Genomic DNA, 27,695 nt, shown 5'->3' with positions numbered 1-27,695 from the left:
AGGGCTTTTCCAACTGAAACAATTCTATGCTTCTATGATTTAATTTGGAGTAAGGAGTTGCACTGGTCATAATGGCAACCTGGAAAGCCTGGGACGCTCGAGCTGGCAGCACGCTGCTGCTTCACCACCTTCTAGAGTTTTCCCTAGTAAAATATTACTATTGCTATGGCTTTAGCTACAATCACTGGAGTTAGCCTTTCTTACAGCTCTCTTCTCAGGGATTCAAGAAAGACACCGAGCACAGCTGCCCTGAGCCCCTGATTTGCAGAATAGGATGTGACAAAGAAGTTCCCCTTTTTGCTCCAAATCGTAACACAGAAAAGGTCAGTAATTACCACAAGCCGGGACGTCACAAAGCTCAGACTTAAAGTTCTCATCTAAGGTGAAGCACCACGGGGCGTCCTTCTGGTTCCCTGGGTTGCGGCAGTAGGAGTGGCCCCCGTTGAGCTCAGGGTACCTGATGGCAGTGAAGGTGTGAGTGTGGGGGTACTGCGAGTTCCACGGCTGGCACTGCCGCCCCGACCGGGTCACGCTCACCGTGCCCCGGTAATCGACTCCCGTGCTGTTGTAGCACTTGTGATCTGGAAAACAATAAATCATAACCACAGAATAAGGGAGTGGTTTGTGTTGGAAGGAACCTTAAAGCTCACCCAGTTCCAACCCCTGCCATGGGCAGGGACCCCTTCCACTGGAGCAGCTTGCTCCAAGCCCCTGTGTCCAACCTGGCCTTGAGCACTGCCAGGGATGGGGCAGCCACAGCTTCTCTGGGCACCCTGTGCCAGCGCCTCAGCACCCTCACAGGGAAGAGCTTCTGCCTAAGAGCTCAGCTCAGTCTCCCCTCGGGCAGGTTCAAGCCATTCCCCTTGGCCTGTCCCTACAGGCCCTTGTCCCAAGCCCCTCTCCAGCTTTCCTGCAGCCCCTTTAGGCACTGGAGCTGCTCTCAGGTCTCCCCTTCAGGAGCCTTCTCTTCTCCAGGCTGCCCCAGCCCAGCTCTCTCAGCCTGGCTCCAGAGCAGAGCTGCTCCAGCCCTCGCAGCATCTCCATGGCCTCCTCTGCACTCGCTCCAACAGCTCCACGTCCCTCTTGTGCTGCTGCCCCAGAGCTGGATCAGGGCTGCAGGGGGGGTCTCCCCAGAGCACAGCAGAGGGGCAGGATCCCCTCCCTGAGCTGCTGCTCATGCTCTGGGGGTGCAGCCCAGCACACAGGGGGATTCTGGGCTCAAACACACACTGGATAATAACCCAAAGCCATGGCTGGTGGTGGCAGTGGCAAGGCAGACCCTGCAGCACTTGAGGGTGATGAGCTGCTGGCAACCCCCAGCCCCAGCACACTGCTGCTGGCCCAGGGCCGGGAAACCCAGGTTTGGGAGCACGGGCTCCCAATTTGCTGCGGCTGTAAAGCAGAGCCTGCTTTGCATTCACATTCCTGGGAGGATTTAAAGCTTATGCTTCTGTAATGAAAACAGCTTATGCCAAGCGTTTTTAATATAAGATACACAAAGGAAGTAAAAACTACAGTGGGAACCTGAATTGCAGCCATTATTTTCATATGAAGGTGGAGAATTTGTGGGAGCCACATTTTATATTTGACTACTCAGATGTATAAGGGCTGTGAACAGGCTGCAGCCCAGCCTGATCAAAGAGGGAGCTCAGCCAATGCCTAAAATCAGGCTGTATTAGGGACAGCCACAGACCTGGCCCCTGTGAATGTTCCTCCTGACAGCACCCCTGTGCTGCACCCCTGGCCTTGGTGGAGCACATTGGGCTGCTGTGGGAGGACAGGGAGGCTGAACTACTGATGCTCCTCAGTATTCAAATGTTTCCTGCTTTATATTAAGTAGAAAAGACCTGAAACCAACAAAGAGCATCTAAATGTGAGCCCATAGGCAGCTAAGTTAGAAGATTAAGAAGTATTTCTACCAAATTTGGGGCACTTTGGGGAGGAGTGTGGGAATGAGGTGCTCTGAGAGCACGGTGTCTGTGAGCTTTCAAACCCCAGCTCCAGCTCCAACTGGGATGCACAAGCCCTTACAGCCAACCTTTTCACAGTGGTATTTTACACATGGAGAAACAAGCAGTTTTACACTTACTTTTATTGATGGGATCTGCCATTGGAATCCCAATCCGGATACAATTGACAGCTTCAGGGCTATCTGGCTGCGGAAGATCTTCGCAGTTGGGCAGCTTTAATCTCATCAGAATCATGGGATTAGACCTTGCAAATATATACTCAGTCTGACACAGGACATTCTCCAGAATTTCACATTCATCCCGGCACAGGTCTCGGGGCTTGGGAGCTGAGGAGGTCTCATCACAGTAGGGAAAGGCGTAATGGCACAGCGAGGGGATGGCAAACTGGGAGCATTTATCCGACAAATGGCTGGAGGTGCCAATCATGGTGAAGGCAGCTGGGAAATACACAAAAGGATTGGACTTAATCCGGAGGGAATTATATTCCTGTGCTTTTGCCTTCCCAGGATAACCCTCACTTCCCATTGCAGCCATGATTTTCAGATGGTCAGGTGATGAACAGGCCTTGCAGAAATACCCAGCACTGATTACATTAGAAGTTATTAACGATGCTGATTTCACTGACGGAGAAAATACATCTGCTTTTCAACATAGGATTAATGTTGAGCTAGTTACCAAACCCCAAACCTAATTATCCTCTTTTTTCCCCAAAAAGAATTTATATTGGTTTGCAAAGTCATAGAATATTTGGATGCCTTTTGCCCAACAGGTAAAAATAAAATTCCTGCAGGTTGCAGGATGACAGTATCAGTACCTTCAATGGAATATCATGGAATCCCAGACTGGTTTGGGTTGGAAGGGACCTTAAAGCTCATCCAGTTCCAACCCCTTCCACTGGAGCAGCTTGCTCCAAGCCCCTGTGTCCAACCTGGCCTTGAGCACTGCCAGGGATGGGGCAGCCACAGCTTCTCTGGGCACCCTGTGCCAGCGCCTCAGCACCCTCACAGGGAAGAGCTTCTGCCTAAGAGCTCAGCTCAGTCTCCCCTCGGGCAGGTTCAAGCCATTCCCCTTGGCCTGTCCCTACAGGCCACAGTGAAAAGTCCTTCTCTTACTATCCCAAATGACTTCTCATACAAAATGGTGTAGTATTAGGGACTTCTGGCTGTACAGAAACTATTAGCCTTTCCTGTGAGTGATGCAAAAGTCTTTCTTGCAATGCTGTCAGTGTTTGAAGACAAAGGAAGAACACAATGGAGGGGAAGAGAAATTTGGAATATTTTGACACCAAGGAAAGACCTGAATATAGAGGAGATGACTGCTGTGGCTAGGATTGGCCAAGGTTAGTTTATATTACAAATACAGAAGTAGCATGTTATCTGTGAGGCCTCAGTTTGATTTCAGCACCCTCATCAGCACAGCATCTCCCACAAAATAAACAAAAACGGGTTCTTTCCTACATCTGAAGGAAAACCACTACCTGCAGGATTATTTCTACAGCCCCTTCCAGCACCTAAATGATCTCAACCAGGTAAATACCCAGCAAGTCTGGTCTCCTTTAGCTTTTAAAACCTGCTTGGGTAAGAGCAGCACAGGTAGCCTGGCTGTGAGACCCCCAAGAGCTGTAAATACACAGTCCCTTCCCCTGGGAAAATCTGTTTCTAGTTTCTTTTGGGAGAGCTGGATGACCAGAGCCATGAAGGCTGCTCAGACTGTCACTCTTCAGATGACTCCTGCCACTGCCACTGCACAATGCAGGACTCCTGGTGAGCTTTGTGGTGGGCTCATGGCAAGAGGAGATAAAGAGCAAACAAGCAGTACTGCAGTTGATAAATGTGAGGAGCTGTCTGGGAAAAGGCAGCTTTGTGGAGAAGCAGCAAGCACAGTTTTTACCCACCTGTAATCTGATTTTCTATCTCCCCTTGCATATGCAAAGACTCCATGTAAATGGTTCGGTTTCCAATGAAGCGCGCGCAGGCGATCCCCCTGTAGGGCTGGCAGAACCCGTCCTCTTCATACTCATCCCTGAAACCAATCATAAACACAAAGGGGTGAAACACTGCACATGTGATTTGGCAACAAAATGGCACTCCAGGGAGCTGGCACTTGCATTATGAGGGGCTAATGTGAGGGGCTCTCTGTGTTTGTGCTGCGCTCTGCGATTCGTTCTGGGTGATGCTCCCCAGTGTGGGAGCCCCCATGCTGCCTGCCCCTCCAGTGAGAGCCTGTGATAAGGGATTATATGGTCTTTAGGTAGTGCAGCAGGCACAGCATGGGCTTTGTGCCCTGGATGGTTTGAACCCTCAAGGGTTCCCACACTGCTGCAGGTAGTTTTTAGTATCCCACAAATGAGCCCAAAGCGAACATAGGGATAATACATTTACATTCAGTAAGATCTTGAATATAAAAAGCCATCAGCTGTATGGTAAAAACAGTTAATGGCATTTCAGGTTAGCCAGAATATGTTGTATGAAGTGACTGCTTTTCACATGAGAGGGAAGCCTCTATCCAGGAATCATAGAATCCTGGAATGATTTGGGTTGGAAGCGAGCTTAAAGCTCATCCAGTTCCAGCCCCCTGCCTCAGGTATGGACACCTTCCACTAGAGCAGGTTGCTTATATCCAGGGAAAACACAAACTGCCTGAAAAATAAAGATTTCTATTTACTTAAAGCAGCCAATGTGCTGTTGTCTGCCTTTGAACCAAACTTGTACTTGATATTGATAAACCCAGCAGGAAGAGTCAGGCTAGCAAGGGACAGAACTCCAAGTGTATATAAGAAACCACACCGCTCCCAGCACTGATACCCTTGAAATAGGAAATGTTTCTACAATCTTCCCTGAGTGTGGTAACAGTTATGGCTAAAACAGAACCCAAGCTAAGACAGGAGTTAAAGGGACAGATTTCTTTCATTAGGTGCTTTGTTTTATGCAATGTAGGAGACATTTAATACATAAATCCAGATGTGAAATTATTTGCCAATATTCTTCAAACAAAGCAAAGAAAGGAAATTACTAAACCTCTGAAGACCAGAGCAGTCACTGCCCATTTGGAACAGATAGTCAACAGTTAAGTGCTGGCACACAACAGATAGCTCTATGGATGTTTTGAGGAGGGGTCTGCACACATGATCACTGAAACATGTGCGATTCAGCCCTTTTGCTTTGAGAATCCAATTGGAAATATTTGGGACTCATTTTCTGGAAAGAGACACCTTGGGAAAGAGAGATGCGTAATGAAAAGCTGCTGATAATTCCTTTGTTAGTGATGCTGGTCCCCACCTGAGACAGCTACTACCCAGCTCTCAAACTGGGAAGAATGATACTGGAATATCCCCACAGCTGGCAAGGCAACAGGTTACTTCCTTTGTGTGCTCTTCTTTTAGCAAAGCTCATCCTCCCCCAGATGCTGCACAGTGCAATCAGACTATGCCTTAACAGGGAAAAATCAGAGCTATTTTAATCAACTCTACCATTAAGTTTAACAAAAGACACTTTCATCCCCTCCTGAAGACCTTGGCTGTGAGAGCTTGGAAATGCAAATTGCATTTAACCTCTTTGAAGTCCCCCATTCATTGTGTGCATGGCTTAGAGGAAGCAGCCAGCCAGCAGCCAGCCAGCAGCCAGGCTCGCCAGCACAGCAGCCGGGGAGAGCTAATGGGATTAGTGGGAAGAAGTGCTAGGATTGCCTTCCAGGACACCCCAAGCACCTCCCAGCACTCCTGAGCTCCCCACTCCAGAGCACTGTCCCCGGATTCATGTAGCACGGTTTTCCACAGGGAGAGAAGCCAGACTCCATGAATTAACAGCAGCAATTTACGGCTGTGAAAACAGCGGGGTGGGAAGGAGGGATGGTGGAGATGGAAACCTCCTTCCCCAGACATCTCCCATCAGTTGAGAAATCAGCGGGAAGGGGTCCAGGCTTCATTGGATGATGGTCCCAAGATGTTCCCAAGTACGTAAAAACCGGATTGCAGAAGTGCAACCTTTGAACTGCCAGTGAAACTCTTCATTAACTACAGCAATGGCAGGCTGAGATGCCTCAGATAACAGAGAGTATTCAGCCAACAAAGATACAAAACAGAGACACAACCACATCCGTGTGTTTCTGCATGGAGTCAGCTCTGGTGAGAGCAGTTTTACTCTGTTGGTTCTTGAAGAGAAGACAAAACACCTGAAACCTGAGCCAAAACCCCACGATAGCTACTGCAGGCTCTGGAGGTCAATTCTCTATCTTCTCATCAATAAATACCCAATAGGATGAAATTTATTATTCATTTAGTATTTACCATACCTTAGCATAGAATTTAACCACTGGACTACAGCCAACAGCAACTGCTCTTGAAGGTGATCAAGCACTGCAGTTTAAGCACGCAACCAGAGAAGACAAAACCAGGAGGAACACGATGAATGCATCACCAAAGCAAAGCTCACTCTGAAGCTCACCTTTCAACTAAAGATTTAACCCCAATAGCTGCACATGGCAAAGTGAGCAGGGACATCAGTTTCCCAGGATGGAAGTGTCCCAAGGAGCGGGATTTTGGAGATAATCTTGAAAGTGAGGATTAAAGAGGAGACCCCTGTCCCTAGGGCTGCGTGCCAGTCTGGAATTCACAGAGGTGAAACATGAGATGAGCGGTTCCACTGGAGCAGGCCCTACTTGGAATTGTTTTGGAAACCAGCTCCAGAATGGGGCAGCAGCATAAATGAAATGAAAGGAACAGCAGCATCAGAGTAAGACAGAAAGAGCTCTGAGATCAGGACATGGTGATAAAGAAGGGGAGCACTGGGTTGTGACGTTCATCTATTGCTTCCAACAGCTATCAGGAGCTCAAAATAGCAGCTCCCACAATAGGAGTCCTGATCATAGGCTGGTGACATGTTATTGTGTGAAGTTACTGGGACAGGCTCATCAATGAACAAGTGGTCACATCTCACTCCCTGGCTCTGTTTTCATATCACCCTCCATCAAACAACCAGGGTCATACGAAATCCCCTCTTGCCTCTGCATCTCTTCATGGTGGGATGAGCTTCTGGGGAGACCTCGTAACAGTCTCCCAGTGGCTTAAGGGGCTACAAGAAACCTGGAGAGGGGTTTTAGACAAGGGCCTGCAGGGACAGGACAAGGGGAATGCCTTGAACCTGAACACCCTCTACTCATCAGACATTCATCCAAACCCTGCATCGTGGCCTGACACGGAGCCCACAGCAGCACACGGAGCTCCTACATGGCATAAACACATTTCCCACCTCCAGCTGCCAACTGGCAGCCACTTCAGTACCCTGGCTTTAAAACACAGATATCAGTTTCTCGGGATCAAGGCAGAGATCAACAATTCCTTTCACATAGTTCACATTTTGCATACCTCACATGCTCCTGTAAGGAAATCACAGCATCAGTGCTCAAATGTGTATCTGCTTCATGGTCCTGATCCTAATCTACCCACAGCAAAAGGTCAAAACAGGACATACATCAAGCCTGATTCAGCAACTAATGTGTTAAAATTTACAGATAAGCTTAAGACCTAATGAAATAGAAGTCAATCAAGCCCACAGGCACTGCTGACTGGGAATGGGCCTGATCACTTGTGCAAAATCCATGTAGAGCTACAGAGGAGAGCAGCCACCAAGTGAAAATGTAAAGGTGCCACAAGAAACCCGGAGAGGGGCTTGGGACAAGGGCCTGTAGGGACAGGCCAAGGGGAATGGCTTGAACCTGCCCGAGGGGAGACTGAGCTGAGCTCTTAGGCAGAAGCTCTTCCCTGTGAGGGTGCTGAGGCGCTGGCACAGGGTGCCCAGAGAAGCTGTGGCTGCCCCATCCCTGGCAGTGCTCAAGGCCAGGTTGGACACAGGGGCTTGGAGCAAGCTGCTCCAGTGGAAGGGGTCCCTGCCCGTGGCAGGGGTTGGAGCTGGAGGAGCTTTAAGGTCCCTTCCAACACAAACCAGGCTGGGATTCTATGATCCTATGATGCCAGCTTGCAGGAGTGTCACTGTTTAACCCCAACTTCACTGCACAGGTTTTGGGGTGTGGGTGCTGCCACTGGACCGAGTCCTTCTCCCACCCACAAACCCCGTGTGACTGTTCAGCGAATGCTACACGAGGAAAAGGCGAGTGCTGGGGCTGAATGACCGACAGGTGACACAGCACCGTGGTGTTTCGAGATCATTTCTTTTCAGATGCAGTTTCCACTCTGTTTTCTGTTTAGGTCTTGAAATATTTCTAGCCTTGATGTTTATCTTGGAGCTTGCCCACTGCTTTCAGATCCCGCTGCAGTTCCCCTGCGACAATACTTCTGGCTTCATGTAGTATGAACACCATGGAGTAAATTTACACTAAACTCAGGTGTCTTTAAGCATCTGATTGCACAAAGTTTACAGAAGACTGAGTAAGAGCTTTGAAGGGTGTCCACACCAATTCACTCATTTCATCTGGCCTAAACTAGAGCCTGCATCAACATGGGACGTACTGGGCCTTCACACAGCCCAAACTTGAGCAGCATCTTTCTTTCTATGGATTATAGAGGTGGCACAGAAAGATCAGCCCTGTGCTTAGGTGCTTCACGTCTCCCCAGACACATCTGAACATGAGTAAGTGCCTGGGTGAGCACAAGGACCCTGTCCTTCCCATGCCGTTTAAGATGGCAAAGGTCTCAACAAGAGTCACCTACACAGAGCCAGGAGGCACCAAGCCACAGCACACACGCAAGACTGCAAACAACTGACACAGAATCCACTGTCACCACCGGGGGTCATTTCCCCCCCTTTACCTTGCTTGTGGGTTGTGCTGGCAGCATTTCCACCTGTCAGCCCTGGCTCACCAGCAGCTTGTCACACACTGCCCTGGTAACCCAGTAACAAAGCAGCCCTAAACCCAGGTGTGTGCTCCTGCTTCTCCTCCTTCCCTTTGCTTCTCACCCAGACCCTCCCAGTGCCTTCCTGAGTGTAACCTCACTGCACAGCAAGGCCTTTCTCTTCAGTCTGGGATATTCTTTTTCACCCCACCTGACTTTGGCATGTTGAAGAGGTAAACATGAAAGCCAAAGAGTGCTTCCAGCTCCACACGCATGGGGCATATGAGGAGAGATCTCTTTATGTCACCTGCTCCTGGCCTGATGGCTCTGGTGAATGGAAAGGTTGATTTGCCTCCCAGCACATCCTGTTGCAAACCACATGAACTTGCTTGCAGCAGGGGAAAGGCAACTACGATCAGTTTATAACTTGTTTCTTATCAGCTCACACTAAACCTGGAGGAGCTGTGTGGTACCCACCTCATCCAAACACATCCCTGCACTGTGTTCTCTACATCTGAACTGTTTCTGCAAGATTCTCCATCAAAGTCCACTCCCAACATCCTGACTCTTCTTTGCCAGTGTTTTCTAAATTACCAGGAACTGCCTGAATCTAAACAATGTTCCTTGCAAATGTCAAAAACAGGGCCAGGAACCTGGATGAGCAAAAGCCCCATAACCAGGCTTGCACATGAGCTCACTTACAAGCATTTAATAAATTAATACAAAATCTGAACCTCATGAGATCATGCTGTATTTATTTATACAATATTCAATGTATTAAAAGTACATATTTCAATGCTGCTGTAATTGTGTGGTCATTTCACCACACCCCATGGATGGATTTATTTCTTTCTTGTGTTACCCTTGTTTTTTCCATTGCATTAAAAAGGGTTTGAATGAGAACCCAACAGAAAAGAATCGTGAATTATTTCCAGTTTATATCCAGAGGAGGCCATGGAGATGCTGCGAGGGCTGGAGCAGCTCTGCTCTGGAGCCAGGCTGAGAGAGCTGGGCTGGGGCAGCCTGGAGAAGAGAAGGCTCCTGAAGGGGAGACCTGAGAGCAGCTCCAGTGCCTAAAGGGGCTGCAGGAAACCTGGAGAGGGGCTTGGGACAAGGGCCTGTAGGGACAGGCCAAGGGGAATGGCTTGAACCTGCCCGAGGGGAGACTGAGCTGAGCTCTTAGGCAGAAGCTCTTCCCTGTGAGGGTGCTGAGGCGCTGGCACAGGGTGCCCAGAGAAGCTGTGGCTGCCCCATCCCTGGCAGTGCTCAAGGCCAGGTTGGACACAGGGGCTTGGAGCAAGCTGCTCCAGTGGAAGGGGTCCCTGCCCGTGGCAGGGGTTGGAGCTGGAGGAGCTTTAAGGTCCCTTTCACCCAAACCAGGCTGGGATTCTCTGATAAATACAGGACTAATTTGGGTACCTTGAGAGGCAGAAGTCAAGGCAAGACAAAGTCCCAAATGCTTTCAGTGTGCCAAGGGCAGTGGCAGGAGCACTGCTCTCCCTCCCGATGCTGTTCCAAAGCCAGCCTGCCAGGATACACACTTACCCTTAGGTCAGTCAGTTGGATTACCATTAGTTTGGAAAGCAAATCTCTAAGTGACAGCAGTGTCAACAGGGGAGTGTCCATCGAGTCAGTGAGGGTTTAATAAGAGCAGCATGGCAAAGGACATCATAACACTTAGTGACACAGGACGATGCCTGGGTAAAGCCAGCATGGGATTACAGTGTGCATGCAAAGCCAGACTCATTTATGAAGATTAACTGGTTTGAAGAGCAAAAGCAAATAAACAGTGTATTATCTGTGAGATCTCCCAAGTGGAGCTGGAGGAGCTCTGGCTCTGTGTGAAGGCTGTCCAGACGTTTCTTTCACTTACACAGTGAAAGGCAGTTTGTCTTCCTTTAAAAACAACAGTTCTCCCATAGCACTAAACCAGTCAGAGCTGTTTATCTCAGTAATTCATAGGCAGCAGCAGAGCACTGATGGGAAAATACAGCCAATGGTGCCTCCTTCAGACAGCCAAGTGCTTTATGCCCTTCTGTTCCAAGGAGAAATGGCTGCTGTCTGCAGAGGGACAAGAGAAGTGTGAGCAGAGAGCTCAGCTCCCATCACCCTGGCACAGGGAAGTGCCCAAGCACAGCCAGGGGTCAACATTGAGTCAGGCACCTACAATTCTGCAGCTGGGGTTATGGAGGGTTTTGCTTTATCATCCAGTGCTAGAATGGTTTGGGTTGGAAGGGACCTTAAAGCTCCTCCAGCTCCAACCCCTGCCATGGGCAGGGACCCCTTCCACTGGAGCAGCTTGCTCCAAGCCCCTGTGTCCAACCTGGCCTTGAGCACTGCCAGGGATGGGGCAGCCACAGCTTCTCTGGGCACCCTGTGCCAGCGCCTCAGCACCCTCACAGGGAAGAGCTTCTGCCTAAGAGCTCAGCTCAGTCTCCCCTCGGGCAGGTTCAAGCCATTCCCCTTGGCCTGTCCCTACAGGCCCTTGTCCAAAGCCCCTCTCCAGGTTTCTTCTCAGCCCCATGATGCCAGTGATCCAGAGATGGATAAAGCAAAATGAATGCGAATCTGGGATGCTGTTTTGCAGGCTTAGCAGATGGGATGGCACCGAGTGCCCTGAGCCAGGGCTGAGGCCACATTATGGCCATTCTCTGCTAAAACTGGGACAGGCACAATTCCCTGACCCCCCAGATCCCACAACTTCCCAAACCGATGTGTGTGAGGGTTCCTTGCACCCCCCTCCCCAGTCACTCCTCGTTAGAGGATTTGGGTGCTGAAAGGAGGCAGGTTTGTGCAGAGACATAAACATCACTGGTGAGAGCTGACATGTGTTTTCTACTAACCTCATCTGGGCAGCACAGCAGCACCCACAGCCTTGGGAGCTGCCGAAAATACATCTCTCATCCAATTAATCCCTTGGCAAGGATGCTCTGAAGCAATTACTGTGTGTTTGTCATCCTCCAAAGGCTTTATGGCATCTCTACCAAAATGAGTCACTTCAGGGATGCAAAAGCTGCTCAGAAAAGCTCAATAATGGTGGCCATGAGCTTGAGCTAAATATTGACTAAATATTGATCTAAACAAATAAGTGAACTGATGTCAGCCTCTCCCCTCTTAAACACGTTATAACAACCCCTTCCTTACTATAGGCAAAGGAGAGGCAATGGGCATCCCTGCACGCTTGCTCAGCAGCTGCAGCTGGTTAGGAAACAACCCTGGGAACAGGGTTTGGATCTTTCCTGGCAGATTTCTTACATCATTATTCAAGATGAAATGCAAATCATATGCTCATAGTTATGAACTGGCAGGAAACCGCCCGCACTTCTGTTGTGCTTGACAAAGCTCTCTTTAGGTTACATTTGGAAGGTTGGTTGGTCCAAGTTTCTAGATGCAGAGGAGAAAGAAACGTGCCATGTTTTTGAAGAGCAGTCAAGCGGGGTAAGATTACAAGTGCTAAACGCTGCCTCTTCTATCAAACCTTTGTACTGCATAGGAAAACAGCCCCCCTCCTCCTGGATTCCCTCACGGAGCCGCAAGGATCTCACGCACACGTTCCTTATCCACCTCTCATCAGGCATTAAGCTGCAGATAAGGAGGTTTTGATGGAGTGATCATCAGCTTCACCCCATAAATTCACTGCAGCCACTCTGCCCTGAGTGAGACCAGACCCACCTCTGCCCCCAGGGGCTCAGGCCGCTGGTCCAATGGCCCTCAGGAGGGGATGGACAGGGCCAGACCATACCACATCCACATCTGCCTCCTACACTGCGAGAGAGCAACCCTCAGGCACTGCACCGGGAAGCTGGACACAGAATTAGACACAGGCAAAGGGAAGAGGCTTTCTCTTGGCCCCATTCTACAGTTTCTTGTCCAAATCCCTAACAACTGTGGCCTTTTTAACACACATTTTATGGGCAGCATCAAAGGGTGCTACAGCCCAACTGCTGCATCTCCCTCAGCCACCCACGCCCAAACATCACAGCTTGGTGCTTGTGCAAGTGATACCAAACCACCAGACTCGATGGAGCTCCTTAACCGAACACCTCAATGCTTTCATAGGCAGGAGAAGAACTGAAGTGACCTGTTTTACCGGGAAGCTGATATTCCCTGGGGACTGATCTCCACCTATGGCATTGCTGTACAGGGGAGAACACCACAATGTTCTGCGTCTTGGGGTCTGCCAGAAGGACATACATAGGATTGCAAAGAGGTCATATCACGCATTCAGTCTCTAATCAGATAAAAATCCCCAACATTAAGGCATTTATTCATTATTAGGTTGTTTAGATTTCACCGAGCAATTAAATAAGTTGCAGATTCCATTGTGCATCTCCTCCACAACTTTCCCTCCCCTCATAATACACAGAAAAGTCCACCACTGTGATACAAAAGCAACTTTATAAGTGAAGCAGAGTCCAGGCTAAGTCACCTTTCAAATGGCCTGATCTGGACATTAAGGGCTTTATTCCCACTTATTTCACTGCTCTTTACAGGCACAACAGAGCCTCAGAGCAGTGCTCATGCAACTGATCCCACATGAGAAGGTCTCTTTACACCAGAAGCATGGCATAACCAGGTTTTAATGCAGAAGGAGCTGGGTCCTCCTAGGAGTGCTGGTCTGAGCAAACAGCAGGGGCAAGGGCACTTGGAAGCCCTGGGATTGGAAGAGGGTGCAATAACAACAAGGTTTTAAGTAACACCTTTCTGTTTGCCTTACATTAAATCTCTTTTGTCAGACATCCTGGGTTCTTTCTAGGAGAAATTCACATTTGAAGTTTCCCTGTTTGCACTGCTAATGAATCCTGGCTCTCACAACTGCTTATTCACTGCTGACTGCTGAAACTGCTCAAGTGTGCAGCACAAGATGCTTTGCCTGCTGCTCTATGATACGCACCTTTGCAACACCATAGCCAAGACTTCTGGAATACACAGGAAATAACACACATTCATAAATGGGAACATCAAAAAAGAACACATTTCATCTCAAGACAATTTTATATGGTATTAGTATGTAGAATATTTAAACAACATGGGAAATGATCTTCATTTTCAAGCTATCTTTCCATCCTATGCATTTTTTTCCCTTCTCTCCTATGGAAGGACATTCAAACCTCCTGTTCTCCAGCAACATGTGTTAAAAACCTTGTTTATCCCCTGTTAGAACTATTGCAGCTTGTTCTTTGCCCAGGAGAGATGACTTACAGAGAGCAACAACTCGTTCCTTCCTGGGCCTCTGGACACTGCAACCACAGCTTTAACTCTTTCTAACTGATACCAACACTTGCAAGCACCAAGAGTCAAGGTTGGACAGCACAAAAAGAGCTTCAGAACGTCTGCAGCCTGTTTTATCTCTCACTCTTTCCTGCTTCACCTTCTTTTCTGAAGTCACAGCTTTAGCTCTGCTCCTCCCTCCCCTCTCCTTCCTCCTAACATTTAATTTGTCTTCTGTGACTCAACCAGGTCTTTCTTCTGGTGACCTCATATTTTAACCTTCAGCATGATGCAAACCAGACTTCACCAATGTGACACTTGCATTAAAAGTGAAACACATGCCTCAGCACAAGCTAATTAAAAATAATACGTATAATGTTAGCTTGTTTAAACTATTATTTGACCAAAAATTTGCACCCATCAATAACTACTACAGTCCATAAGTGCTGTAAAAATAGCAGTAACCACCACAAAATCAAACTTACTGCAAAAATTAGCTGTGTTATTGTGCTTTTATTTAACACGTTTGCACAGATCCTGCTGAAGCTGCTGAGCTTTACCCAGAGTGATGCTGGAGCACACGGTGTGCATGAGGAATGTCTGAACCCAGGGGCACGGGTACGCGCTTCAGCACCCCAACATGTACCCTGTACCTGCCCGGCACTGCACACTGCTGTCAGGTGCTGCAGTATGAATTCAGGTATCAATGAGAAGCGTGAGCAGCAGCTCAGGGAGGGGATCCTGTCCCTCTGCTGTGCTCTGGGGAGACCCCCCCTGCAGCCCTGATCCAGCTCTGGGGCAGCAGCACAAGAGGGACGTGGAGCTGTTGGAGCGAGTGCAGAGGAGGCCATGGAGATGCTGCGAGGGCTGGAGCAGCTCTGCTCTGGAGCCAGGCTGAGAGAGCTGGGCTGGGGCAGCCTGGAGAAGAGAAGGCTCCTGAAGGGGAGACCTGAGAGCAGCTCCAGTGCCTAAAGGGGCTGCAGGAAAGCTGGAGAGGGGCTTGGGACAAGGGCCTGTAGGGACAGGCCAAGGGGAATGGCTTGAACCTGCCCGAGGGGAGACTGAGCTGAGCTCTTAGGCAGAAGCTCTTCTGTTAAAGAAGTTGAAACATGCGTCTGTGATTCCTTTGATGGGACAGGGAAGAGAGCAGTCACTACCAAGTAAAGACAGTGAGAAAGCAACTACATGGGAAAAAAATGATCTGGAATACCACACTCCTTTAAGGAAATCTATCAGAAAACATGTTTTTCTCAATGGCTTTCCCAGGAGTTATGTCAAGGTAGGGACGCAGCGTTCTTCTCCACTGACGAGCAGTCTGGAGGTTGCTGTGTTTATGAGCATAAAACACGTACTTCAGCTGGAGGTAGCTGGTAAGTCCAAACCCATTTTAAGCAGCTCGTCTCACTGAAATAGTTGGTCAGGTTTAACAACTGTGAAAACATTTAAAGTTCACATAACTTGCAGCTCTATCATAAATTCTGCTCCTGACAGACACATAAATAGAGGCTCCTCAGCTGGGAATAGCCAGTCTGGTTTAAAGGTATCACGAGTTATATTAAACCTAGAATGTCTTGTGGAAAAGATGGCTTTCCAGATAAGAACCTCATTCTTAAGACAACAAACATGAGTGCAAATATGCCCCAGTGAAAATCAAGATCTGTCCATCCGTTCTCCAAAGGTAACTGGATAAGGCACAGGGAACTGGTTCATTTTCTTTAAAAGCATTTCTCCTCCCCACGTAGGCTGCACAGACCAGAGGGAAGCAATCACGCTTCAGGAACTGCCTTTGGTTAGCCCTGAAAAGGATGCTGAGCCCTAACTTCTGAAAGGCCTCATTTGAAGAGAGAACTGTGTAGAAACTGCAGCTTTCTGCTCAGAAATGGGCCAAATCCCTTCTAAAGCTTTAGCTGCTACAAAAGAAAGGCAGTCACTGCCTTTTCCTCTTTGCTATTCCAAACCAGTGAAAACACTGCCTCCCTGCCTGTTTTCTGGCAGCAGCATTAAAAGAAGCATTAAGTATATTCAGACCCCTTTTGGTTTTGTAGTAAATAAAGATAGAAACATCTAATTTTGCAAGGCTAGCCATTCCCAAACACTACAAGCTTAAAGCAATTGAGCAACTGAAAGAAAAGCCCATTTTGTTTGCAGTAAGGTGGTGTAGAAACCATACAAGATACAAGATAATGCCGCTCTGCAGCTCATTTACAGCTAATAATTGGAATTCCAGGTGGAAAATAAAACACTTCCCCCATAACCAGCACCATGGGGTTTTGATTTAAGTGGTGGAAGAAGGAAAACGTATAAAATTATGGAACGGGTTGGGTTGGAAGGGACCTTAAAGCTCATCCAGTTCCAGCCCCTGCCACGGGCAGGGACCCCTTCCACTGGAGCAGCTTGCTCCAAGCCCCTGTGTCCAACCTGGCCTTGAGCACTGCCAGGGATGGGGCAGCCACAGCTTCTCTGGGCACCCTGTGCCAGCGCCTCAGCACCCTCACAGGGAAGAGCTTCTTCCCTATACCCAACCTAAATCCCCGTTGCTTAGGTTTGAACCCATTACCCCTTGTATGTATTTTTCTGGACTTGTCTAAGTTTGCAGGATATGAAATTTACTGGTATTTCCCAACAAATTAAACCATCCCAATTGGTTCATTTAGTTTTATTATTACAATGTGTCAGCAACTGACAGTAGTAATTCAATTGAATGGGGTCTTGTAACATCCAGCTCTACTGTTCCTCAGTTAGAAAGTGAAGCCACATCTGCCAGGCTTCCTACCTGCCTCCAAATGGCACGGTGACACCGAAATTAATTGGTATTGATGAGGTTATATGAAAGTTATGTATTATATTAATGCATTCACTCACTAGAAAAACATAATTTAAGATATTTCAGATAATAGAACTGTTTCTAGAACCTTGTTTTAGTCAAGTCTGTCCTGGCATACTTCTGCAGTTGGACTTTATCAAATCTGAAGGCTGGGTTTTATCTTTGAGTAGGTAAAGTGCTGGTTCATATCAATATTAACTCTTATCGTGGTCTTGTAATATAAAACATGTACTGTACAACTGCACGAAAAAATAAATGGGGATTAAGGCAAACATCATTTGAAAGGGCATGTGTGCACACCATCCACGTAGCAAAGCCATTTACACATAGTGCATGTGAGCTGAAACTCAAAGGCAGCAGCGGTATTTACCCACCATTGCTCCTTTTATCCAGCCAAGAGACTTTATTTTGGCAAGACCACGACTGCCTATTTTGTCTCACAAAAACACCTTCTCTCCAAGCATGGAGCAACATTCCTGTGTTATCCTGACTGAGGAGAAATACAGAGCAGCTCCACAGAAACCCATGGAGTTCCTCTGGGTTTATCCCCATACAGCTGAGATCAGACCCTGAAACAGTCGCAGCTCCCAGTGCCGATGGTTGCTCCCAACACAAAGCAGACATTCTCCAGATCATTCCTTCGCATTTAGCACTGCTGGGATAACATTTTCCCTCATTATCTTTTGTTCCTTTCAAATGTGCAGAAGGCAGTACACTCACGGAAGGTCAAATCCTCACCTGCTCCTTGTGTCTGAGCTAATTTGCATCCGTTGAGGAGGAAAAATGACAGCACCAAACATTAATTAAATGCTAAAACATTGCCATGAGAAGCAAAAATCAGACAAGGAGGTTCCTGAAACTACTGCGGAGAGTACAGGAGAAGCTTTTACTCTGCTTTAAAGTCCAGGACTAAGAGATTCTGCTATAAATCATATTTGTTTTGTAACAAACGGAAACGGTGGCACTGTCAACAATAGTGCAGAGTAAATGCACTTAATTATTTATCATATAAATTAAGCAAAACAGTTTCTATTCCAAAAGTAACTAAAGAAGACATTGGAGAGCACAACTTGGATGCAAGAACTAGAAAAAACAATGTCTCCATGATCTCTTCACAACTGTTGACTTAACTGACTGGCAGCCCTTGCGCAGCTGATGCACATGTCCTGGACAGACCCAAGTGACTCCATGTCTCCATCACTGAAGACAAAACAGTGGGCTGGCTGAAATGAAGGCCAAACAACAGAGGATTTGAGGCAGTAACAGAGCTGGTGGCAATTCCCGGGAGCTTACGGAAATGAGACCTCTCAGACCTGCTCTGGCGAAGTCAAGAGTTGGGTTGTAAAGACAACAATGTTTGTATATTGAGAGTCTTATAAAGGCATTTGTACAAGGGCATGCAGTGATAGGACAAGGGGGGACAGTTTTAAAGTGACAGAGGAGAGACTGGGATGAGCTCTTAGGCAGAAGCTCTTCCCTTACAGAGAAGCTGCGGCTGCCCCATCCCTGGCAGTGCTCAAGGCCAAGTTGGACACAGAGGCTTGGAGCAAGCTGCTCCAGTGGAAGGGGTCCCTGCCTGTGGCAGGGGGTTGGGACTTTAAGGTTCATTCCAACTCAAACCATTCTTTGATTTTATGGCAGAAAGCACAGAATTTGACTTGACGCGGTGTGAGCATGTTCACAAGTTAAAGGCAGATCAACTCAGCATGACACTTCTTTTTCTTCTTCCCAAGGATGTGCCCTAGTTAACTCAAACCCATGGGATCGGAACATTACACACTTGAGAGAAGCACTACAGCCTGTGTAGATGGAGGAATGCAATGGTCTCTTCCCACCTCCAAACCTCCAAACTAGCTGTGAACCTTGAAAGGGGATCTGCTTGCTAAGTGCTCTTGGTGCTAATTGCTGGGCAGATCTGTGGCAAAAGAATGTGCCCATTCATCTGGAGCAAAATCAGGACTGTGAGAAAACCTATTTATTTAATGTAAACTTACTGACACAAGAAATGTGCCTGGAAAACTACTGCAGGGGAACATTTGTGATTCATTTTTTGCTTAACACTGATCTTTGTTGACTCAGGCATCAATAATAGCATCCAGCTAATAAGAGGTCAGATGATAACTGCTTTCCTTCCCCACCAAGGTAACCACACATATTTTCTTGTTAACAAGATCAGTAAACTTGACACATTCTGAAATCAATGCTTAACTCCTTTTACAGTATTTGAAGTCGCCCAGGGTTATGGCTCTGAACTGCCAAAGCTAGTGTGTCATGTGTGGTTTTAATTATCAGGATAAATAATGTAACACCTTATAATCTTCCTTGCACTCAAGGATTCTGTGATGGAGTAACACAAATTGCCATTGAGTAGGTAACTACACACAGGCGGGCTGCCCAACACTGTTATTTTTATAGGGAAACTCCTTCTGAAGGTTTTACACCCTATTGCAGCACTGAAAGCACCTTGGGTCAATGCAGACTGATTCCCACTTTTCATGTTTTTACTAGGCTGAACAAACACTCGCCCCAGGACTGAAACCAGTGGTTCTGCTACAGGCTGAGGAAGCCCAAAGTCTGAATTTGAGATTGACGTGATTGACATGTCCTTGCAGCAAGGAGCTGTGCTGTTAGCTCAGCGCGAGAACTGTTCCCTCAAGCTTCTCATGGGCTTTCACAGCCCCTTCGTCAAAGGGCTCAGGCTCACAACACCCATTTTGCATGGTTATGTAGCTGCCAATGGCACTGGGTGGCCCTTCTAATTTGCTGGTTTTCAGGTGGTCACAGAATCCCAGCCTGGTTTGTGTTGGAAGGGACCTTAAAGCTCGTCCAGTTCCAACCCCTGCATAGGCAGGGACCCCTTCCACTGGAGCAGCTTGCTCCAAGCCCCTGTGTCCAACCTGGCCTTGAGCACTGCCAGGGATGGGGCAGCCACAGCTTCTCTGGGCACCCTGTGCCAGCGCCTCAGCACCTCACAGGGAAGAGCTTCTGCCTAAGAGCTCAGCTCAGTCTCCCCTCGGGCAGGTTCAAGCCATTCCCCTTGGCCTGTCCCTACAGGCCCTTGTCCCAAGCCCCTCTCCAGCTTTCCTGCAGCCCCTTTAGGCACTGGAGCTGCTCTCAGGTCTCCCCTTCAGGAGCCTTCACTTCTCCAGGCTGCCCCAGCCCAGCTCTCTCAGCCTGGCTCCAGAGCAGAGCTGCTCCAGCCCTCGCAGCATCTCCATGACCATCCTCTGGTCTTCACCAGGGAGACCCATGGGAGCATAGGGGCACCTGGAGCATGCCCGTACTCATCCTGCCCTGGGAGCAGAGGAGCTTGCTCCCAGCAGACAGGCCAGGCCAGCCCAAGGGAAGCATAAAACATTATTCATGGTGGAAGGAGAAGCACCTTCACCATCCATGAAATCAGAATACCTAAAAATGCATGGGGGGTGATTAAAGAAGGGAATTTTGCAGCTGCCCAGCTCCTGCCTGAATAGTGGTTTTGGGGAGAAGATGTGGATCAGCACACAGCTCCAAATCCCCATCCCTGGGACGTCTCATTAGGGCGAAAAGCAAAGGCTCAGTGCTGAGCCCATGTGAAAGGCGAGGAGAAGCACAAACAGCCCTCGGGAAGGAGGGGCAGGAAGAAGGGGTTACATATGGACAGAGCTGACTTTTTATGTGGGTGAAAGAGAGCCTGGAAGAGGAAACAAATGCATTGCAGAGAGGCCACAGGAGCAGCCTCTCCCCTCCAAGGGCCCACGCTTTGTTTGGAGAACTGTAATTATAATTATTATTACCATTTTTTGTTCTCTTGAATAATTCCTACCACAAGCAACCGGAGCTTTCACTACTCTAATGTTCCAAACGTTTCATCTTAATCCATTTCCCAGCCCACTGGTAGTGAGGCTGGCAGCTAACAGCTAAAACAAAAACCTGCTTGAAGCTGTGCCCAGAGCAGAGCCTCCACATGCCATTGCCATCTGATGGACCTCTGACAGATCCCTCCTCGGCTCCCCATCAGCACAAACTGCAAATAGCACCAAGAGGATTTGTGTAAGGAAGATCAGCAACAGCTGGGCATGAAAGGCAAAGAACAAAATGAGGAGACTGAGATGTGCCCACTGAGGTTTTACTAACCTGGTTAGTAAAGGTATTTTAGTGCAACCACAGAAACATTATAGGCCTTTAAACAGATTTCCCTTGTAATTAAAGGCCTTATGGCAATGGGGAATCTTGCTGTATCTTAGAGATGACCTCAGACATCAATCTGATTCCTGAAATGTTTGACTCTTTCTTTATTCCCCCTTTCCACTTGCCCAGCTCTCAGTGCTGTGCCAATGGCCAAAAGCCCAAGGAAGTGCTGTAACAAGATTTGGCCACCAAAATGTGCAGGGTTTGAAGTCCAACAAGACCATACAATGCTTTTAAACAAGCTTGATCCATGTGACAGAAGTTGTTTCCCCTTTCAGAAAACCATATTAGGATAACGGATTCACAAGTTCAGTTTTCTGACTTAGTGACATTCAACTCATTCCATGACAGCTAGAGATCACTTTATACCACAAGTACATGACACAGGTTGTACAACCGTTTCCCTTCTTTCCTCCTACATTAAAGACCTTCCTACCCACATCTAAAGACTTTTCCACCCACCTCCCCACAGGTAACACCTATACACACCAGGCAATAGTGCTAATGGAGCAACAGCAAGAGAAGAGGAACTCAGGTAATGTATTCTCCTGCAAGACTTATGTTGACTGTAATGCTACCACAGGGAAAACAAGGAGGCTGCTCCCCAGTCTTTGAGCTTTTTAGGTGTTTTCTTTTTTAAAGATAGACCAGCAGACCCCAAAACAGGACCACAGGATCACAGAACTCCAGGCTGGAAGAGACCTCATCTGGTCCAACCTTTCTCGGCAAAGCATGACCTACACTAGATGCCCCAGCACCCTGTGCAGCTGAATCCTACAAGTGCCCAGGGTTGGGGAACCCACTGATTCCCCAAGGAGATTATTCCACTGGCTGATTGTTCTCACTGGGAAAGACTTTCCTTTGTGTCCAGTCAGAATCTCCCCAGCAGTAACTTGTGCTCATCACCCTTCACCTTTGCCATGTAACTCCTTGTAAAAAGGGAGTCTCTGTTTTCTCTGTAGCCACCCTTTAGATACTGGAACAACAGAAGAACAGAAAGCTCCAACAGCCTGGGACTGGGACGGAGGAGGCTCCGGCACTTGGGCTGCATCATAAAATGCACCCCTCCTCCCCAAAACAACAGCACCCACCTCCATTTTAGCAGCTCTTCAATGAAAAGCCATTGGAGGAGGTAAATACACAGAAATAAAACAAGAGACCAAGAATCTGTGATGGAAGTTTTAAGATACCCTCTTGTCTGAGCATAACCCAAACCAGGTCTAACCCTATGGCAATCAGAGACACTCTAAAATATGACTGTCTGAGGACAAGACACACATTTTCCAAAACCAAGCAGCACACAGGCAGGCTCTGTTGGGTCACTAATGTAACCTGACACAGAGCAGGAAGGGGAAATTAATTGTTACTGCAATATTCTCACAGCCTTCAGGTCCAAAGACATCCATTTAAGCCATTTAAATTGCCCTTAGGATTAAAGCAAAATGAGCTTTTTTCTGATGAAAATTGTCTTGGAGAGAAAACACCATCTTCTGAAAATTGGAACGCTGCACAGGAACGCAGTGGTTTGGATTAAGTTGCTGCTGCAATCCTTGACCAGCTCCAGAAGTAATTTTGGAACTGGCTTCCAAATAGCTGTTATCTGGAATGACCACATGAAATATGGGAAAACCAGGTCATACCTTTGCTCTAAAGCAGAGCCAGCATCTCTCTCCTCTCTGGTTATATATGCTGGGCTAGGGGCTATGCAACAGTTGTTTTCTGAGACTAAAACCCTGATGGTCTCAGCTTCATTTCAACATGGAATAAAACCAAATACTGAAGGCTCAATATTTTAATCCAATCCAACACTTTTTTCCCCAACCATTATTAATGTGGAGCTTCACAGCACAGTCCTGGGGTGGACTGAACTCCTACCCAGACAGCTCCTGCCAAGGAGTTCAGTGGGAAAAAGGCCTCTGTGTGACACTAAGTATATATAGCATTAATAGGAACAATACTTGGCAGGTCTGGCTATTTGGTTTAACTCTCAAGACTCAGTTTAATATTAATCAGACACAGATTGCCAACTGCGCACAACAGTTAAGGAGTATCCCTGTAAGCACAACATCCCGCAGGCTGCAGGGGATGTTCAGTGTAAGTAATGCAACTTCTCAGCCTTCCCTGATTGTACTTTTTCCTTTCTGTTGCCAAACAGAAGAAACTTCACAATTATCCTCACCTTGGTCCCTTTAAAAGCAATCAGGAAAAGACACACACAGAGACTGTAATTCAGGATCAAATCATTAAAATATAGGGCTTCTTTAAGTGTTTCTATAAAAACTGATAATTAGAGAAAGGAAAAATCTATGCTCTGTCTGTACTTCGTGTATCAGCCCCTCCACAGGGCTCCTGTGTGAGATTTGAAATGTTCCTAGATCCACAGTGCTAAAAAAGTGGCATTAAGACTATCTGAAACTAGTTTGTAACAACATTGTAAATTCATGTTCCCGTGCTGTCCTCAGCACCTATCAAACATGGTCAAACAAGTTCAGTGCAACTAATACAGCAAGGTTAAACTAACATCCTAAAAGCAGTCCAGAGGAGGCCACGGAGATGCTGCGAGGGCTGGAGCAGCTCTGCTCTGGAGCCAGGCTGAGAGAGCTTGGCTGGGGCAGCCTGGAGAAGAGAAGGCTCCTGAAGGGGAGACCTGAGAGCAGCTCCAGTGCCTAAAGGGGCTGCAGGAAAGCTGGAGAGGGGCTTGGGACAAGGGCCTGTAGGGACAGGCCAAGGGGAATGGCTTGAACCTGCCCGAGGGGAGACTGAGCTGAGCTCTTAGGCAGAAGCTCTTCCCTGTGAGGGTGCTGAGGCGCTGGCACAGGGTGCCCAGAGAAGCTGTGGCTGCCCCATCCCTGGCAGTGCTCAAGGCCAGGTTGGACACAGGGGCTTGGAGCAAGCTGCTCCAGTGGAAGGGGTCCCTGCCTGTGGCAGGGGTTGGAGCTGGAGGAGCTTTAAGCTTCTTTTCAACCCCATCCATTCCACGATTTTATGATTCTATGAAAAAACACCTAAATATAAAAAAGCACAAGAGCTGATCCTGTATTTCCAAAATCCTGAAAGCACTTCCTAAGCAAGTAAAAGTAATTTCATATTTTCATCTTCACTTCCACCATGGGTTGTAATACAGGGACAACCCACCTGACTATGCAACCCGGTTGTATTGAAACCTCATAGAAATAAAAGTCCAGATACTCTTCAGATACTGACTGCAGCATTCCACAAAGGCCATTTCTACACCAGACATTTATGTGCGTATGTAGTTGCTAAGGGTGACCCTGAGCAGAATGAAAACAAACCCAGTTCTTAAGAGCTGGGTTTGTCTTTTGCCTTGTACTATAAAAATGCTCCCTGAGTCCAAATCACAACGTACTTTACTCCCTTCTTCTCCCTCCCCACTTAAAAAGATGTTGACATCAGTGTAATTGCTTTGTTTTCAGGAATACAACTCTGTCTCCACATTGCGTCATACCTTCCCTTGGTGCTCCATGAGGGCAGAAGGGGTTTCTGTTTGCACTACGGACAGATAAGAACTGGAACACCTCAGCTAAACTTCACGAAAACATCTACCTGATACCCTTTCAAAAGGGAAAAGCACTTTCTAAGGTCGATCCTTCTCCAAACAAGCCAGTTCTGCTCCTGTAGACTTGGCACAAAATACAACTTAACCCACTCTGTGGCAAAGAACTTGGGTTTTTGCTGCATTGCTCACCTGAAAACCAGAGGACGATGCACAGCCACAGCAAAGAACAAGAATCCAGTGGCACAGGGTTTGCTCACTGGATTATTGTGGCCTCCAGAGCCAGCTCAATTCTATTTCATTACAGGCTGCACATGCATAGCTCAGGCAAATCACCCCAGGCTGTCAAACCCAGATGAGTGTGACTTCAGCTGCATCTGAAGTAACACAAACAGCTGCAGTTAAGGCAACAGAAACCCACCTTTAATCTTACTCCGGGCTCAGTTTCCCATACGTGGCCAGGGAGATAAGAGGAGGTAAAGAGGCAAAGGATGCTGGGGCTCTCAGATAATGTGTATATTTAGCTACATAAGTACCTTGAGTAGATAAAACACATCAGAAAACTCTCTGTAGCCAATTCTTCAATAGAAGACACAAATATGGCATTTTAATTTCTGTACTGCATTTACCCAGAGGTTTTCATTTGGTTTTGCTTGTTCAGGGAAGTCCAAGAGCGTGTTCCCTCCTCCATCATCAGTCACCTTATTGTCTGTGATGCTCCAGGAACGTCACAAGGAAAACCACAGCAGAATAACCAGTACAAAGCACAAGGTGAGACAGTGGCAGAACAGATTGAGTGTGCAGTAGATCAAAGACCCAGTGAAGAGGACAAGCCCAGCTCTCCCTGGAACCATTTCAGTTCCAAGACTGGCATGCTCACAGCAGATAATCTGCCTCTCGGAGCCTGGCAAAACTAAGGGAGTATTATTTTCACTCGAATGAAGTAATGCAACAGAACGTAACATGGTTTCTGTCAGCATCAGCCACGCAGCCTTCATCTTCATCCTGCATGAGGCTTTTGCACAAATGTATTTATATTGGCCTCTACACAGAATGTCCCGCTTTGAGCTGTGTCTCAGATCCTATGTGTTGTATGGACAAGCTGTTGCACCAGCACGCAGCAGGGCTATAAAGGATCCTGCACCAAAACTCATGGGACTCGCATGCAGTCCTCATTCAGAATTTCCTCCATCACTAAGCAACAGGGATGGAGTTCCTGTGACAGCCACAAAACATGTTACAGGACCAGAAGTCAGTTCACCTCCTCTATCAAGATGCTGGTGGGCAAAGAGTGGTACCCAGCCTGGGTGCAGGAGCTGTGGTGGGTCTGAGGATGCTGCTGGAGTGATTCTCCAGGGAATCTACTCCTGCCTCTTTATCAGTGCTTTTTCTTCTGTAAAATTTATTTTCTATGGCCAAAAGGGGGAACGTTTCCCTGTTACTCTTTGCAACCCACAATCGAACACACACAGCTGGCCAAGTCTCACCTGGATGGTGGCCAGTGGTTGTGCGTTTCCTCATTGAAGGAACCACGCTGACATCCAGCCACACAGAGGCACTGTAGAAAAGATCCGTTTTACTAAAAAAACCAGATGTGTTTAACTAAAAAACCCCAAAAACTCTTAATCACTGAAAAAGAGGATGGGAGACTCCGGTGGGGTTTGTGGTTTCATAATAGTCTTGCAAACCCCATTTGATCTTATAAATCAAATGCCCCTTAAAGTACAGCCCTCCCCTCTCTTCTTCTTTTCCTCTCCTCTCCTCATTCCCAGTGGTTAAACAAAGAACAAAACAATGTCATATTTAGGTAATATATACAGAAAAGGCTCTGTTCAGAATAAAAGGACTGCTCAAGAGCAATACTGACACAAGGACTGTATATACCCTACTCAGGAGGTGCCAGTCTGTGGTATACGCACCCAGCCTGACTTACATCCATGTCACTGTCTCTGGTGCACAGTAACCCCTGCACATCCAGGAGCAGTAATACTGATGAGTATTCATTTTTCTCCTTTAAACTCCAAAGACCATGTCCTGTGAACATACAGAATACTTCCAAGAGGTGCCTGGCTGTTCTTCTCATGCTTCCACTGGACCATGTGAAACGGCACTGCTGTTTTCTTTACTGCTATAGCTCTTGTGGCAGTTTTCAGAGAGCAAGCATGCTTCCCCTCCTCTCATTTCCTAGCATCCCAGCCTGGTTTGGGTTGGAAGGGACCTCAAAGCTCATCCAGCTCCAGCCCCTGCCACAGGCAGGGACCCCTTCCACTGGAGCAGCTTGCTCCAAGCCCCTGTGTCCAACCTGGCCTTGAACAATGCCAGGGATGGGGCAGCCACAGCTTCTCTGGGCACCCTGTGCCAGCGCCTCAGCACCCTCACAGGGAAGAGCTTCCTTATACCCAACCTAAGTCTCTCCTGTTTAAGTTTGAACCCATTTCCCCTTGTCCTACCACTAGAGTCCCTTTTCAGTCACTCGCACCCACACTGGAGTGGGTGAAGTCCAGGGCAAGCACAGGGCCACTGCTCCAAGTAGAAGGAATCACACAGAATGGGAAAAAAGGGACAATAACAATGGAAAAGATTGGGCACAACAGTTTCCCAGGCCAAAATATCTCTATTGTTACATTAAATTCTTGCTGTGCTCTGACCTCAGCCCCTTCCGATTCTGATCTCTGTAGCAACCACAGAGACCTGAGATTAAGACACACGTTTCTACACCCTTAAAGGACCAAACCTTGCCACGGATGATGGATAAAAACCAAGTTTCAAAGTGATGTAAAGCATGGGATCTTCAAAAACAACATTAAAGTTATGGTTTTTCAGGGAATTTTCAGAAGCAATGGGTACAGTGGTGTGTATATATGTGTATAATATATGGACACACAGACAAGTATACACTGACACGAGTGAACTGCAAAACACTCCCTTTGATCTTCCTCAAGTTATTCAATCAATTTGAGCTTGCATTCATAAATCCCATTAGCTGATGGTGGCCTCTTACACCAAGAGCAAGCAAGACCTGACTTATCTGCCACAAGAGCCCCCTCCAGACTCCTGCTGCTGTGGAGGTGCCCTTGACACCATCCACTTCATGGAAACTATTCCCGAGAGCCGGAGCCGGCGTGGCCGTGCAGCTCCTGGGCACACATCCGGAGTGCAGGACACAGGCATTCGCACTCTCCCCACAGCTCACTGAGCTGCTTGTAGCTGGGGCTGTAT

The 27,695-nt window shown here is 47.6% G+C and overlaps 1 protein-coding gene across 3 annotated transcripts in view; it reads right to left on the bottom strand.

Moving 5' to 3' along the window:
* The window catches only part of ROR1 (receptor tyrosine kinase like orphan receptor 1), a 176,354-nt gene that overhangs the window by 12,689 nt on the left and 135,970 nt on the right, over positions 1 to 27,695 (bottom strand). For 2 of the 3 annotated variants that reach the window (XM_061353466.1, XM_061353467.1), the window contains 3 exons: positions 3,865 to 3,992; positions 2,090 to 2,407; positions 336 to 581 (listed from right to left, as the gene is read on the bottom strand). In XM_061353466.1, the coding sequence (XP_061209450.1) occupies positions 336 to 581; positions 2,090 to 2,407; positions 3,865 to 3,992 (692 nt within the window). The remainder of the gene's footprint in view (positions 1 to 335; positions 582 to 2,089; positions 2,408 to 3,864; positions 3,993 to 27,695) is intronic. The other variant, XM_061353468.1, reaches the window with a different exon arrangement.

Source organism: Neopsephotus bourkii, unplaced genomic scaffold, assembly GCF_033783945.1.
Source record: "Neopsephotus bourkii isolate Nb327-2 ecotype Australia unplaced genomic scaffold, CSIRO-AGI_Nbou_v1 NB_673, whole genome shotgun sequence".
NCBI classification, from domain to species: Eukaryota; Metazoa; Chordata; class Aves; order Psittaciformes; family Psittacidae; genus Neopsephotus; species Neopsephotus bourkii.
This window is presented reverse-complemented; position numbering and strand designations above follow the sequence as displayed.